The sequence below is a fragment of the Anser anser genome (assembly GCF_964211835.1).
Source record: "Anser anser genome assembly, chromosome: 3".
Lineage (NCBI taxonomy): Eukaryota > Metazoa > Chordata > Aves > Anseriformes > Anatidae > Anser > Anser anser.
In genome coordinates this window covers 114,464,835-114,481,709 of record NC_139722.1, presented here as the reverse complement: position 1 = coordinate 114,481,709, position 16,875 = coordinate 114,464,835, and the positions used below count along the sequence as shown (strand labels likewise).

General features: G+C 42.6%; 1 protein-coding gene across 4 annotated transcripts in view; it reads right to left on the bottom strand.

The window, feature by feature from the left end:
- SPTBN1 (spectrin beta, non-erythrocytic 1) overlaps window positions 1-16,875 on the bottom strand; it is a 135,863-nt gene that overhangs the window by 25,278 nt on the left and 93,710 nt on the right. For all 4 annotated transcript variants that reach the window (XM_083832310.1, XM_083832311.1, XM_083832313.1 and 1 more), the window contains 7 exons: window positions 15,607-15,909; window positions 14,639-14,792; window positions 13,080-13,950; window positions 12,815-12,952; window positions 11,379-12,135; window positions 10,930-11,132; window positions 4,161-4,251 (listed from right to left, as the gene is read on the bottom strand). In XM_083832310.1, the coding sequence (XP_083688436.1) occupies window positions 4,161-4,251; window positions 10,930-11,132; window positions 11,379-12,135; window positions 12,815-12,952; window positions 13,080-13,950; window positions 14,639-14,792; window positions 15,607-15,909 (2,517 nt within the window). The remainder of the gene's footprint in view (window positions 1-4,160; window positions 4,252-10,929; window positions 11,133-11,378; window positions 12,136-12,814; window positions 12,953-13,079; window positions 13,951-14,638; window positions 14,793-15,606; window positions 15,910-16,875) is intronic.

Here is a 16,875-nt window from a genome sequence, read left to right as displayed (position 1 = left end):
CAGGAAGAGAAACGGACATGTGTCCTGCTTTTTGGTCACGATGTACTTTCGCGCTGTTTTTCCCTTGCAACATTACGCAATGCACTTGCTACTCAGGACGGGACTTGAATGTCATCACCACACCCCTGTGGAGCCTTGCGGGTTTCCTCAGGACACAAGTACACACTAATGGAGTGGCATGCACAAGTCACTCTCCAGAATTAAGCAGAGCCCTAAGGTAAATCTTTCAGGGAAACACTGAGTGTAGTTCTGTATTAAAAGCCTTAAGAATAAAGATGGTTTGGGACCATTAATTCTCACCATATCTGTACCTTTTCCCTACAGTCTTTTCTCTATAGAGATTACATAAACACTTGAATTCATTTATTTGTCCAGTCTCCAGCAAGGTTTTTGGTACTCAAGATACCCCTTTTCTCATTACCTAAAATCCAAGACTGATTGTGTTCTGATTTTATTCAAATACAAAGACACTGAGAACAATTCCCAGATCAACACTGGAGAAAAATCAATACTTTAAAAATAGTTTATTTGCCAAGGGCAAATGGAATGTGAAAACGATCATAGCAGCCAGTACCAGATTTCCTCCTAGGCTTAGTCTGACTGCTTTATCTGTTCCCTAGGTGTGGATGAAAAAAACCCACTATCAGTAATGTTTACAGAACTTGCAAAAAGATTGGTTTACTGCATATTTAAAGTTGCCTGCCAAAGAGGAAAATGTCAAAACAAATCTAAGCTTTTTTCCTAGAATGCCACTTGGGTGATACACACTGTCTTGCCGAGGAAGCACTCTGACAAAAGGAGTAACAGAGCACAGGCCAGACTTGCCAATTCACCACTGCATATTCGGGATGCAGGACAACAAATTCATTCAGAATTCACAAGCCATTTTTAAATTGTACCTTAAAGATATTGTGAAGTTCCACAAAAAGGGAAAATCAAAGCAATTTAAAAACAAGTCAAAGAAATTCATCTGATTTTGCTATCAAGTCTGAACAGAAAAATGCTCCCATTAATGGAGACCTCTGTAGGCATCTAAGGCGACAGTTCTACAGGCTGCTGCGCTACTTAACGATCAAAGGCTATATCAAGGATTACTATACAACGTGAAATAAGTGTGTTTATTCCTGCCTTTCTAGGGAAAAGTATAGCTGCTTCACTCTGAAAACTGCAGTGCTTGTCCTTTATTGTTAGCTTTTACCCAGCCACAGCATTAAGTCTTCCAAGGATTTAAAAGTGGTTCCCAAAGAAAGGTAGCATCATCTGTACCAACAGATGGGGTCACTGAGACACAGTCGGTAGTACACAGCCAGTGGCTGGCTCATTCCTGAGCTTCAGAATGTTGTTATATTCCTTCTGATAAGACAGAAGTGCAAATGAAGCATTTTAGGGGTGACTATTAAAATCTGGTTTTTGAAATCACTATAGTCACTGGAAGTTGGTATCTTCAGGGCAGAAATAGATTAAAAAAGATAATACAATAATTTGCTAAAACAGTGCCTCACACTGGCATTTTTGGTATTTGTTTGTCCAGGAAACCATGAGTCAGTTGTTAATGCCAGCAGAGCTAGACTTCTAGGTTTCATCCCATTTCCTGCACCCATACCACAAAATTTTGTTTCTGTCATCAGCTCCCAGAAAACCTGCAATGAAAAGCAGGCCTAGCTAAGAGAAATGTAGAGACACAACTCTCGTAAGTGTGCCAGAGGAATAAGAGAAGGCAGAAGAGCACCGACTGCTGGTGTGCTTCCCAGACACTGCAAATGCCTGGGCTGACGCAGCCTCTCTCTCTTCCGGAGGTTCACAGACGTCTGTGGTCCATGACAAGACCTGCTGGCACACTCGCTGAGCAGACAGAAAGCTTCTGACATGCAGCCTACCCAAATGTGTTTCCTCTGGTGTCCCCAGGGAAATTAGCCCAGACAGTGCTGAGGCTTCGAAGCTCTTACAGGAAGATCAGCTTTAATCACCTCCAAGGTGAGCTGTAGAAGAGCAGGATGTCCCAGAAGACTAAACGGCAAAATTTATCTAATTCCCCCTCTTCTCTGAATTTCCTTTTGTCACTCTGTTTCATTCACTCTGCCAATTTAACACATTCATATTTATGAATGTAAGAGAGAGACAAAAAAAGCAACACCTCGGGATTAACTTGTGCCAGTGTATCCGACTGACTAACACAACAATCTGCCATAGCTCCCTTCGCCTGTGACCCAGAGGAAAGATTTATCAGTGCTGAGCTGTTGTTATGAGCATTATCCTGCCACCTCCTCGAGTGCCACTGACCCTGCTCACTGCCTTGCTTGTGAGTCAGAGGAGGAAGGAGAGAGGGGCAGGAGGCCACATTTACAGCAAGGCTTTGGCTCAGAGGGACTGGAGGTGGCTGCCCTGGGGAAGGAACACACTGCAGAAAACACTTTCCTCTCCCCACATTACAGAACCTCCCTAATGCAGCGGGCAGGAATGCTGAAGATCACTGCCTGCTGAAACAGAGACTGGTTCAGATCTGCCTGCTAACAACTCCCGGCCGCCTGGCCAAAGGACGTGGAAGAACAAAGGGCGAGGTATTCCCTTGGCTCCCTTCCACCTCCTCAGGGCAGTGGTGCTCCTGTAAATGCTGGGAGGGAGCAGCTCCACCGAGCTGGCAGCCCCATTTGAAGCGACACACTCTCTCTGGCCCAACGTAGGTTATCAGTGGGCACTTTGTAACCCCTCCAGCACCAATTCTAAGTCTCATTATGGCTTTTCTCTCAGAAAACAACCATTCAATTATCATCAAGGCTAATGTCCGCTCAAAAAGGATTGGAAAAATTTGTAACATTTTGAAATTGTTAGTTCTGTCTTTGAACTGCTCAGAGGAGACATCCGTGCTTTAGTGGCTGGAGAGAAACAATTGAGAGAAAAGGCATTCAGGCGGCCAGACACTAGAGCTTTTATGTTTTCCTTTTTCTTTCAGTGACATTGGGGAAAAAAACAGATCCTAGGGAAGAACACAACCACACTGACACACAAGCTAGAAGAGCTCCAAGAGCCGGAGGGATTTTTGTATTAGAAATGTTACAGAGGAAGGAAGAAGCTGCTGCTAATGCCAGCAGAATTTTTGCTCATCTGTCATGTTTTTACTACCAAGGAAGGAGCATTTAAGCCAAGTTCATGGCTAGCTTACACAATGCAGGAAGACAGACTGCATCTAGGCAACCAAGCAGTAAACAACAATTGCCCAGTTTATGAGCATCGTTTTGCTTCTTTCTTGTATGAAATCCCAACTGTGGTGCAGGTCCATTTAGACGCACTGCAGCAACTTCCAGTTTCCTGTAGCTGGCTAAAATGTACAGCTAATGCAGCAACAACTCTTGAAATTAAAAGCACTTTTCTCACAGTCACCTTTCTTTGCAGCCTTTAGGCATGGATAGCTAGCATTTAATGCACATCACAGGCAAGGCCTGTGCCATCTTTAGTATCTGTTAGTACTTCATGAAATAACCTGAAAATTACTCACTTAATTCCTCATGCTAGGAACAAGAATTTTCTTAACTTTATTTAAAATATTGCCTTCAGTGTCAAGAGTCCAAATAAGCCATTAGAAAATCTGGGAAGGATTTCTTTCTTTTTAAATGTCAGAGTACTTTACAATTTTAAGCACATGCAAACTATCAGGAAAATAATATGTTAAAATTTATCACATTTAATCCTGCTCCCCTCTTGTTCCTAAGCTGCTATTCTTCTGACTAATACTTTGGAGAAACCACTTAAACAACTCTCCTGTACCAGGCCACAAACACGTATGCAGCCTCAGACAAAATTCTTACTGTAAGAGTTCAGTGCTAATTCCACCAGATTCAGCATGATCAATTTATACCACAGCAGAAAGTCTTCACTGCTTTTGGCAATCTTTCCTGTCTTTTGTTTAGAGGATGAAAAGAAAAATTCAGTTCAACCAACAAACGGATTAATTTTTGCAGGGTTCTGGGTGTTTGCTTATTGTTTTGTTGGTTTTTGTTTGGTTGTTTTGGTGGTTTTTTTGAATTGTTTACTCAACACTAAATACCACTGGATGACTTGACTGCAAAATATCAAGTATCCCAGCCCTTATAATACACGGGGGGGAAGGATGCTTGTCTATAGGATGCAGCTTTTAGTGATAAAAGTGAAAGGATGTAATTTACCTCTTGACAATCCTGTAGAAACTTTTGAAGATCCCTGTTATCTTTCAGTCTCATCAGAAGTTCACTGGCTGCTTCACGGTTCTTCCTGTGTCTAGTCAAAAAAATAACAGCAGAGAAAAAAAATGAAATAGGCATTTCATGCAAAACCATTTTTTTCATTTCTGTTGCCCCTCTGGGATACATGTTTTGAGTAAGTATGTGGTGTGTCTTTTACTGCTTTTCAAATGAAGAGCATGTTTGAAGCTCAGATGTGCATGTGTTATTTAGTGCGCTTACTTAGGTTCAGCACGCATTTATTTTTGTGACCAGTCAAATACACAGGGAAAATTTTGAAGTCAGCATGGTTTCACAAGTATTACGTACAGAATTTGGAGCACTAATTGGAAGACTGCAGGGAATTTCAGTCTGTTTGCCAAAAAACATAAGAAAATCATCTTCAAAACTGCAACAATTAGATCTCAGGTTACGTAGCCCTTGCAAACTGTGCACTTGCTGTAATGGTCTCCATAATATACCTTCCCTATGGCTCAGCACCTCCTGCTAGCCAACAAAGTTGTAGTCGTTTATATAACCTTCCAAACGCTGTATTTATGTGTCATGTGACACACTTGTGTACTTCAGCAAACAGAAGCTCTATTTGCCTTGGAATGTATTTCTCAGAGCATTTAACAGTAACCTTAGCACAGAGGAAAACCAAAGGTTAGTCAAAAAGCCCTATTTTTAATTCCTAATTGTTTGCCCCTTGAAGCATGAGTTGTGCTGGCAGCCCCACAGGTCTTGGTGGGTTCTTCAGATGGACATGGTGCCTGATGAGCCTATTCCTGAGGTATCGCCGAACATGTTTTTGACTGACATTTAATTTGGAATAGTAATCCTTGTCATTCTGTACTTCCGTTATTTATGAGGCGATTTAGACAGAGAAGGCAGAGTAAAGAAGATGATTTCTGTTTATTGCTCACTGTGTAAGATTTGTTCATATTTTGTTGTGCATGGTCTTATTGCTGGACTATGTAATAGACTAAGATAAATAAGGATAGAGAGTTGGAGATTATTTTATAGGGTGGCAATTTATAAGATGATCTCAGCACATAATTCCAATAGCTGAATAAATCCCTGTTAGTGGAAGTCTCCAGACACTCACGATATTCTCGAAAGCTATAAATTACATGTTGACGACAACTGGCTTAACATACCACTTTTCCTGATCTAAAAATTACCAGAGCAAGCTCTCTGGAAGAGTTTAGTGACTTCAGAAACACAAAGAATACCTGTGTTTCCTGGGTGTTAAATAAAAGCAAAAGGTCTGTAAGGCAGAGGAATGGGAGAGGACCTTTTAAACGGCTACACATTACTCCTTCGTTGTCTCAACAGCTTTCTCTGAATAACCATGCAGGCAGCAACTATAAAGCTGTAGGTAAAAAACAACTGAGTTACAGATCAGATGGCAGGGAAGACACACATAACCGTCAAAGGAAGAGGCTGGAGTCCAAGCCCAGGTAATTTTGATGTTTTGGCAGGTGTTACCTGAGAGAGTGCAAAGCAGAGGACACACAAATTGTGCCTTAGGAAAAGCCTCTGTAATGTAGCTAACAGTGGTGGGTTTGATTCCACTCTTTTGTGGCTCACATATATATGTCTTGGCAAATACAGTGCATTACTCAGGTTGCTAAATTGAAGCAAGGAATTGTTTGGGTGATTCTATCATGATGATTTAGTGTCACAATGATTTAATAGATTTAAGAGTAGATTACATTCTAGACTCATGTATTCTGGAGAGGACACAAGTTGTGCAATTAAAAGGAAAATTTTCATGACATTGATTTGAATACAGTTAAGAATGAACAGACAAGTTCTTATGTTGAGAAACCTGGAGTTTAAAAATCTAGCAAATTATCTCCACGCAGTGTTGGAAATACCGACTTTAAGAACTCTGAAGGGAAAATACGCAGGAACATCACACAGATGATGATACAGCTGTGTTTTTTTTTCTTCAGCATAACAAATATGATCGTTGGTGCTCAGAGTTATTTAACACTAAAAGGTTGTTTGGTTGTCCAAAATGACCTGGAGTGAGACTGCAAGATGAGAAATCTCTAAAGAACAGGGCTGAACTGTAACAAGGCTTAAACTGGACACTTGAGGACGTGGTTGTAACATACTGAGGATGCAATATATCCCTGCTGGAACAGGCAGGAATTCCTGTACTTTCACCACAGAATTGGTGTTATTTTTGAATGGGAATAAATGGCCTTAAGAAGTCATTTAGTCTGTTCTTCCTACCCAGACTGACTATATCCAAACATTATAAATTCCTTGTCCATGTTTCCCCAAAGTGTTCTTTAAGAGCTCCAATGACAGATTTTAGAATTTTCTTATTCCAGCGCATAACTACCCTTCCCATTACAAAGCTTTTATTACCCCCTACTACTCCTCTACTACCAGTAAGTCTGAAAGGCTCTAAAGAGAATCAACAGGCAGACAGACTGCAGAACAGAACCCTTTCAAGTACCACTTTTTATCCAGATGCTAAAATCACATGGTGTAAAGGGCCTGGCTGCCCCATTTCCCTGGCCCCATGTGCAGAGGCTGAGCTGAGCCAGCTGGTGGGGCAGGGAGGTGGATGGACCAGCGGACAGACTGGCGGACAGACCGGACTGCAGCTGCACTGAGGGCCAAGAGCACTGGGCAGCCCTGGAGGGTGGTGAAAAGCACCAAGCCTGATGCACAGTTTTTGAACAAAGATTGCTCCACTGCTGATTGCAGTTATCCCTATTAAAATCCTACTCTTCTGAGAGGTGCATAGCAAGGAAGGGCCAGAAACTGACTCTGCCACACTTCAGGTTATCAGTGAGTGCTCTTACTGGTTTGCTGAAATAGTTTGTGGAAGAAAATCCCACACTAGCACAGAAGGGTTTGCTCTTCAGACTCCAATTATTTAGAATGACTGCTTGAATTCACCTGCTTGTTCATGCAAGAAATTGCATGTATTACTTACATTATAGCTATGTCTAGGTCTACATTAAATAGGGACTTCCCTCTATATGCTGAAGAGGCAACCTCAAATTCCAGTGTCTAAATTAAGCTAGACCTACATGGTAAAACAATATAGGAAAGGTACCACAGTCAGTTAAAACATGGGGACATCCCCATATCCCATGGGGACATATTCTGTGGCAACGTTATGAAGAATCTAAAATAGTCAAATGAGGTACATTCAGCATGAAGATGTGCCTGATTCAAATTAACCCAAGAGCAGAACACCAAAATTTGCCACAAGGTTCCCAGGCTGTCTCTGCAGAGGTCCTTGAGAATGCTAACACCACTGAAAACTGACAACATCTCTTGTGGTTTAACTGTAAGCCTGTGGGTTTCAAAACCGTGTAGAAGTAATAAATCTTACACATAGCTTGAACGCTACTGCCTGCTAAGAATGCTGAGATATATGCAAGGAAGGTCTAACTCTCTAGTTGTTACAGCAAACAGCAGGCATTCTCCTTTCTGAACAGGCAAGAAGAAAAAAAAATATTTCAGTTCTCTGTTGAGTTAGAAAGTTGCACAAGTGCAAAAGTTGATGAAAAATAGAACCAGGTAATAACTTGAGTCAGACCTGCCACTATCTTGAAGCTAAATCTCAGTTTTAGAATCAGAGAGGCCATGATGTAAGCAACTGGACCAGGGCAGTCCCCTTATGCTCCTCCAGGAGAAAATGGAGAAGAAAACACTTCCCTTCTGGATGGCAGAAACAGAAGCAGAAGTCACCAAATTAAGGACAGCTGCAGAGGGGAGACCAGCCAGGAGCCCTGCTCTCAGCAACCCTCTGAACTCAGAAACGGAAAGGGAAGGTTCTTCTTCACTGAGACCCCACCAGGGCCTCTTGGCAACAGGGAAAGCCGCAGACGTGGGCAGCTATAGAAGAGTGTCCTACCTGAGGGAGCAGCTGCAACAGGTAAAGCTGGGACCCACAGGGGCTCAGAGGTCACGCAGCAGTATAACTACCACAGGTGTGCTGATAGCTTGCTCCATTTCCCCTTCTTTCCTTGTGATAGCTTTATTCAAACCCATCTTCTCCCTCCATCACTCTTTCTCCAGGTCCTTTTCCCCATTTATCTTTCCCTTGAACCGCATTAGAAGATCGTGCTGAAGCTGTGCGTCCTGTCGCACTGCTCCCTCAGCTTCTGCATTCTCCTCTCCTTCCTGAGCCTGATGCCTACAGCGTCTGTTCAGATGTAACCATTTCAGGGCAGGGGCTGTCTGCTGCACCAATGGACAGAGGGTTCTCCTCTGCATTAGCTTGCAAGCATTTCTGTAAAAAGCACCATTAACCATATGAAAAACTACAAAGAGCTCCATATAGGAAGTACGGAGCCACTGCACATGTTTGAACTTGTTTGTTTTGGTCTTTTGTTATACATCCAGGTGGAGTCTGGTTGGGAGAGCATTTTTTTTGTAAAACCAAAGAGGCTTCCTTTGCTACCACTCCCACTAAACCCAGCCCTAAGGCTTTGTTCTTGAGGCTTATCAGCCTTACAGACTCAGAGAGCAATCACACAGATTTCCTGGATAGCAGTGCACCGGATGGTTTTTGCAGTGCTCTGCATAAATACTTCTGGAATTGAGGAAATGTCCTGGGAAAAAAAGTGGGGTTAAAAAAACTACAGCCTCTAGGACTTGCGTGCCATTCTGAGCAGGAACTCCAGCACGTCTTGCAGCCAGGATGGCCCAGGTGGCCAGCTAATGCCACAGGGAAACAGAGAAGGAGCTGTGCTGGGGAAACAGCAACCAGAGCACCTCAGCCACGGGCAGCAGCGGCCCTCCTGCAGGGCACACGCAGGATGGAAGGCTGAAGCTGTCTCCACTCCAACCACCTCAGACAGGGCTGCACAAAGAGGCTGGCTCCTTGCTACTGTTTTTTAAAATTCCAAAGTTACAGAAAGAAGACACCTAATCAGAAGGGCAGGATCAAGTCCAGCTTTCATAAGTGGATGTGAAAACTTGAAGTAGAGAACATATGAAGTCAGAGAGGGTAAATAAAGGAAAATAATTTTCTAGCTTTCACCTTTGGTAAGTAAGGGGAGTCAGCACAATTTGTGCTGACTAGAAATACATTTAGAACTGACCCTGTAAGCAGCATCAAAAAGCTACCAGACTGCATTTATGCACTGGATTAAACCTGATGTCCTTTAGGCCACAAAATGCTCCTACAGGTGGGCCACATGAGGGCAGAACTCGTCACACTAGAGATGGCAGCATTTCCAAACACTCTCCTTTTTTCATCCTTCTCACTGGATGCTCCTTGAGTGAGAGGCACCTCTTTGTGATGGGTACTCCCCAGTGAAGGGCACTGACAGCCGGGACAACCAAAATGTCCACAGTGCATAGGATTTTTGGCACTGATGCACAATGTGCTATGCCACTACAGCACCCATTTGACATCCCGGCCCTCCCTGCCCCAAATTCAGTGCTTTATAGAAATGGAGGAAGAATGAAGATGCTGACTGGATGTGCTCATTATGTTCCAGTATCGGACAAAAGGCAAACGTAAATCCTTTATCTATGAGTAACATCTTCCATAAAAAGAAACAGTTATCTTCACACAATGGGACCTGTGTGTGCCTGTACTCAGGTTCTAGTTTGCTGGGTCTGGAAACCCAATTAAGTGAAGAAATTCAGATCCTAGATCGCTTTCATATAATCTCCTCTTTCTAGTCTTTGCAGATTCTCTTTGTGATCTAAAGAGAGTCAAGCTGGTTAGAGAGAGAATGAAAATATGAGGTACTCTTGGCAGTAGACTGTCAGAGGGCTCAGAGGTCCTCTGCAAGCTCTGGGCATAGGAATATCTGCCCTTTTTTAAATCCATGAGCCACAGCTAAAGCAGGTGCATAGACAGTGCAAAATGTTTACCAAAACAGGAAAGGCACAACATTTTTTGCACTGCTTCAGACCTCAGAGATAAAGGCATCTAGCCAACTTAAAGCTTACTGGCTGCGGGAGGATGAAAGTCTGTCAGAAGGGTGGTCAGTAACATCTGACATGAAGTTCTGTATGAGCTTACTTCTGCGTTCTGACACTCATGAATCACAAGAGCCTTGACAGTCTCCACTATTATTCAAACCATAAGCAGAAAGAACTATAAATCATAGCCATCAAAAACGAACATTTGGTTTTCAAAGAAAAAAAAACTCTTAAAAGTCTATAGCAGTCATGCCACAGCTAAAGAGACAAAGCAAAAGACTTGTTCTGAGATGAAAGACACATTTGTACCAATGCTTTCTAATCTCATTTCAGATGGGCCAGACAACTTGCAAAATGTGATCAAAGCTGAGTGGGTGGGGTAGATACAATGCCAATTACACTCTTGAAGAGCCACATTCCTTCCTCAGGGGAAGGACAGGAATATATTATTATCATTGAATAGCAAAAAAACTTAAGGCTTGTGGAACCAGGTATAGCTACTGCTACAGCTCCCAACACAATATGAACTCTATTAATACTCTGAGAATTATAAGCAACACTCATATAGCCAAATTCTGGGTAGTGAGCTCATTACCTAGTGAGTCTCAAGAAAATGGAAGAGGTAATGTTTAATTAAGATTAGCCCAGCATATTTTTGAAACATTACAGTTCCTATTTTTCCCCAGGACAAAGAAAACATTCTGCAACAGATGTTTTCTAACATGTTGCTTTGCCTTTGGATTCTGATAAAAGGTCATCTCTCAAATAACAGAATTAAAACGTGAACAGCTACATTCTGTCATCATTCTGACCTTACCTGTCATCAATAGAGTCCACTTTCTCCTGGATTTTGTCAGAGTTAATGTTCCCATCACTAACTAGCCTTCTGCCAGTCTCTACGACTGCATTGATCTTTTCTTCATTGGCATCCATTGTAGTCATGAAATCCTCCTGTTTTTTAATAGCAGCTTCTGCTCCTTCCAAGGTAGTGGGCATTTCTGTGTGTGCCAAAACATACTCCTGTGATTAAAACACAAATCAGAGAGAGAAAAGTATTACACTCAGGCTATGTTGCATGCTGTAAACAGATTCACCTGAATTCATACGAAAATAAATGTCTCAAGAAGACTAAGAAGTAAAATTCAAAAAGCAAATTAATTTGAGTTACTTTTAAAAAATAAAAAGGTAGTTTATCCGTTTTCAGCTCTCTCTCTTCCACAAGTGTCAGCTTGTGGAAATGAAGACAAGTAAATCTTGCCCACTTACCTGGTTATTAAGAAATGCTTCTGCTTGTTTGGTATCTCTGAGAAATAGCTGGTAGGCATGAGACTGGGAGAGGAGATTTTGCCTGTTCTCCCACATTTTGTGGAGCTCATTCCATCCAGTGTCCAAAGCTTGTAGGCGCTGGCGTAGGAACATGTACTGAGCGTCAGTTTGCCCTTGTGTCACCATCTCACCCATGTCCCTCATTTTCTGATAGTCTTCCTCATAATTGTTGATTTCATTCTTAATATTCTCATGTTGAGTGAGCAGCTTCTCAGCCTCTGTCAGTGTGTTTGGCATGTCTTCAGAGGCAATTGCAGTCTGAGTTCTGGATAGCCATGACTGGAAGTCATCTAGATCTCTCAGGAACTGTTGCAGTTTGCTTGCCTCTCCAAGAGACTCTTCCCGGTTCTTCAGAGTGGTCTTCATTTCTTCCCATACATCGTTGATTTCTGCAAGCCGTGAAAGGATAGCCTGTGCCTGGTCAGGATGCTCTGATTCCAACTTTTCTGCCTCTTTTTGCAGGTCACTGAGCTTAGCCTCAATGGCTACCAGGTCACGTTCCATGCCCGTCAGCTTCCTCTGCAGGGCCATCACTCCAGCGAGATCATTACCCAGATCTTGCGTGGATTCAATCACTTTTGTCTTTTCCCTGATCCAGGACTTGGTTTCATTACATTCAAGGTGGTAATTCTGGATACTCAGGGCCGAGAGCAAAGCATCCTTCTTTCTGTCTACCAGTTCTCTGAACTGGCTCCATCTGAAATTTGTGATGAGAGAAAAGCAGAGAAATCGAGACTTGTCTACAATAAGGGAAAAGCGTATGGCAACGCTGCTGAGCGAGCAGTTACTCACATTAGCTTGTTAAGCCATGAAATAACTTAACGTATTCATGCTTTTTTCAGCCCTTTCCATATCATCAATAGTTTTAGCAAAACAACCATTAACCAAGCTATGGCATATATAAGAATATGTCAAGTATCAGCAGTACTGAGTCCTTGCAAGTATAATTTTTTCTCAAGTGAAAAATTGCTAGTTACATCTAATTTTCACACTAAATACACTCTCTCAGTGGACTTTGAAACCAAAAAGAGAGTGAGTTTACATGAAGTATTACATTGGTTTCTTTTTGTTTGTTTGTTTATTTTAAATTAATAATAGTCACTATAGCAAGTTTCCAGCTCTCAAGTCATGGTACTGATACACTTAGGACCTGGTTGAAGTCAGTAACAAAACTTTATCTGTTAATTGAACATTTCAAAGACACAGCTCTCTTTCCTTTTGAAGGAAAGTTGAGGGTAGTTGAGGGTCTACTTTGAAGATACTTGAGGTAACAGTATCAGAATATATTTAAAAACACATACAAGAAACACAAGTGACACCACTATACTTTTTTCATCCAGTGTCACATTTTTCATGAGCATGAGGCCTTCACGTACCTTGTGTTGAGTTTATCTTGCTGCGCTTTGATCTCCTTCTCACTTGGATGGCCACTGTGCATTAGCTGCCTAGCAATTTGGTTCACTACTGCAACACGGGAAGCCTGATTGTTCATTTCAGGTTCTAAGCTTTCAAATCTGGGGGAGAAAAAAAAGATCACAAAGGCATTAGAGAATCAGAGTCATAGGCAAGTTAACAAAGGTGGCTGGTGCACAAAAACTTCCAGCCAGAATTCCCAAAACTTCGTGGTAAATCCATTCCCACCTGTGCTGGATCACTTCCAGGTCCTCCAGCTTCTCTGGAATCTGCATATTATTCAGCCACTTCTCCTTTTCATCTATCCAAAGTTCACAAGCATCTGCCTCGCTGAACATCTTATAAAGAGCAAGGGTATCCTGCAAGGCCTGTTTACGCAGCCGAGTCAGCTCAGCAACCTCCTTGTATCTTTCTTCTATTCCGGACAACCTGCCTTGCACATCTGGAGACCCGGCGTGTTCCTGCGGTAGAGCCTTCGCCTGCTCATGAAGCGAGTCAATGGTTGGCCGGTAGCTTGCAATCTCTTCAGCAACATCCTTGTGTTTCTTGACCAAGGACTGTGTAGAATATTCATCATGACCAACATCGTTGCTGGAGACAATTTTGAGGATGTCCAACATCCATGCGTCAATGTCATCAGCATCAGCCTGGAACTGGTGAAGGAGAGAGGCTTCCTCCAGACGTTTCTTCCTAATGGCAGATAACTGTTCCAAGTTAGCCCACTGCTCCCGGATATCCTTAATTCTTTCTCTGATCTTCTCAGACCCAAAATGCTCTTCCGCAATCATGTCTTCACCTTCTTTTATCGCTTGCTGAAAGTGGCCACTACGACCACTCATTTCATCTTCAAATGCCTTATGTTTACTCAAGAGACGGACAACGCTGGTTAGGTCCTTCCCATAGTCATCAGAGGAAAGGATCTGTTCCTTCTCCCTGATCCAACCCTCTTCTTCAGCCATTTCCCAGAAGAATTTCCAGAGGCGCCGGGACTCCTCCAAGCGGGCCCGGCGCTCGGCTGCAAGCTGGCACAGCTCTTGGTAACAGAACTCCATGTGAGCGACACGGTCCCTGATAACCTGCGGGTCACATGGCTTGTAACCTGTTCAGAAAGAGAATGTGCATTACAACACGGACTCATTCATTTTCATCGCAACAGCTGGGGTGTACCTAGAGTTCTTAATTCCTGCTTGTTCTGTCTGCAAAGTTTATGGAAGAGAATCCATAGTTAGTCTCCTGAAACAATGTGAACAATTCAGACTTCACCATCCCGTGACACAAAACAGAAAATGCTGTTCTGTGAATGAAGACAAAAAACTAAATAAATAAAAAGGGTAAGACACCCACAACTGTTTTCAGTGAAAGAAAATTCACTACCCCAGATTTATATCACAACACAAAATGAACATTATTTACCCTAGTTAATTACACTAGTTTAGTGGAATCGCTTTTAATTAGCATAGATTGGGACAATATCAGACTTAATATAATTATTTGCTTATGTTTCATTAGAAACACAAAACCAGGAATTAATGGTGACTGCTACAAAGTTACAGCAGCTGCTGGTTAGGAGTGTGACACAGCAGACAAAACACAAGCCGCACCGAACTTCTGAACAGGCTACCTTGACAAATTAATCATTGACACAGTGAGGGAAGAAGGAAAAAATGAAGCTGGATTCTCTTATTCTGGTGCTGAACTTAACCTAATGTGCCTTGCAGAACTAATGAGGCTTACAGATAACCCCATATATAACTAAAACTAAAGAGGATGTGTTGGCTGCTAGTTACCTTCTCCATCGGTGGCAAACTTCTGTGCAGATGCATTGACCCCTCTCACTCTCTCAGCCTGAATGGCAATGTCAGCTTCCACAAGAGCGTGTTTCTGCAACAGGTCTTCGACTCCTAACAAATGTTTGCCATAGTCTTGAGACAGCAGAAGCACCTGATAAAAATGTAAAAGACGAATAAAATGGGCTCAAGGCCATAAGCTATTTGTTTCTTAATGACTCCTTCATGCCTTACACTGTTCTCCTTTGTTACACCGACTAAAGTCCACAGAAACACTAGGGACATAAGAAGAGTTATTTCAACTTTAGAGAGGTATGACTGATGTGAATTTGAACCAACATTTTTCAAATCCCTGATGAAGAACCATGAAGAAATTGACCATGCTCTTTAATGATGAAAAGCCAAGTCAGCTCAGCAGAACCACTGAAAGGCACTCAGTCCAGGTCCTGTGAGCTGCCAGCGAGCTACACACATCTTTCTTTCCTCCAACAGCTTCCAAGTTCTGCTGGCTCATGGACAAGAACAAAGTTACAATGCTTCCCCTTCCTTGGTCCCAGCAGAACAGACAAATTACATGCTTTCAAAGCACAGTGGTGAAAAGGTGGCTCATGTCAGTGGTGATGGAGAGAGATCATGTAATTCCCTTTCACCGAAATCTGCATCCTCACCCAAGCACTCTAACCAAAGCTTCTTGCCTTTATGAGAGAGGCATGAAGATGAAAAGTGTCTTTTTATAGAAGCGTGTCATTTTATAGAAGCAAGCTTGGTTCTTTTCCTTAATTGTTTTTAATTTTTATTTTAAAATATCATCATAAGGTATAAGAAATTTGTTCACTGCCCATGAATGTGGGTCTTCTGAATTTGCCAACTAAACCAGATAGGCAAAACGAATCTTAAAAAAAAAAAAAAAAGGACATTTACACATCTCTAGAATATTTTTTCTATATTCTTGAATGGGTAACACCTACCTTCATCTCATCCATCCAGTCCATAATGTACAGCATCTCCTGGAAAATCTTTTGCAGGCCAAGATTCATCTCCAGCCGTTGTCTCCGTGCCCTGAGCAGCTCCAGGAGGTATTCCCACAGGCGTATAACATTGTCCTTTCTTGCAGTGATGCGTTTTATATCATGATAATTTTCAGTCTCAAGCTCCTTTGCAACTGCAACCACAGCTTGGACTCGTTCTTCGTATGCTGCAATGTCTGTTTCAATGGCCTCATGCTTCTTCGTTGCAGCCTCCACTGCCGGAAGGTCAAAGCCAAAATTATCCTGTAAAGACAGAAAAACTTCTTCAGCAATGGCTGCCGAGGAGAAAAGCCCTACTGCTCAAACTCTAAAGTGATTTCTGATTGTGCAGAACACTCTCGTTAGCAATTTCAGGAGTTGGACTCGATGATCCTTGTGGGTCCTTTCCAACTTGGTATACTCTGTGATTCTATGATTTCACAATCTCAAAATGCTCTGAAAACTCCTCTGATAAAATCAGAGATAATTCTGATAAAATCAGACATCATTTACTAGATTTGGTGAAACAACCATGGTGGCCATCAGGATTAGCCTAGGGTTTGGGTTTTTTGCTTGTTTGTTTTTCAAAAGCCACGTTAAATAATAATATGTTTATTCCTGGGCTTATTCCGTTGAATTGACCGAAATATTCAGGTAAAGAAAATCTTGACTGTGGGTAGTTATTTCCACATGAATATCTCTTGAATACTGAAGAATAGATTCCAAGAGTGGGTGTGTGTGAATACATTTAGGCCAAGTGCCGGGTCCTGCACCTGGGGCGTAACAACCCCAAGCAGAGCTACAGGCTGGGAGATGAGTGGTTGGAAAGCTGCCTGGCAGAGAAGGACCTGGGAGTACTGGTTGATAGTCAGCTGAATATGAGCCAGCAGTGTGCTCAGGTGGCCAAGAAGGCCAACAGCATCCTGGCTTGCATAAGAAGCAGTGTGGCCGGCAGGTCTAGGGAGGTGATTGTCCCCCTGTACTCGGCTCTGGTGAGGCCACACCTTGAGTACTGTGTTCAGTTTTGGGCCCCTCGCTACAAGAAGGACATTGAGGTGCTCGAGAGAGTCCAGAGAAGGGCAACGAAGCTGGTGAGGGGTCTGGAGAACAAGTCTTACGAGGAGCGGCTGAGGGAGCTGGGGTTGTTCAGCCTGGAGAAGAGAAGGCTCAGGGGAGACCTCATCGCTCTCTACAGGTACCTTAAAGGAGGCTGTAGCGAGGTCGGGGTTG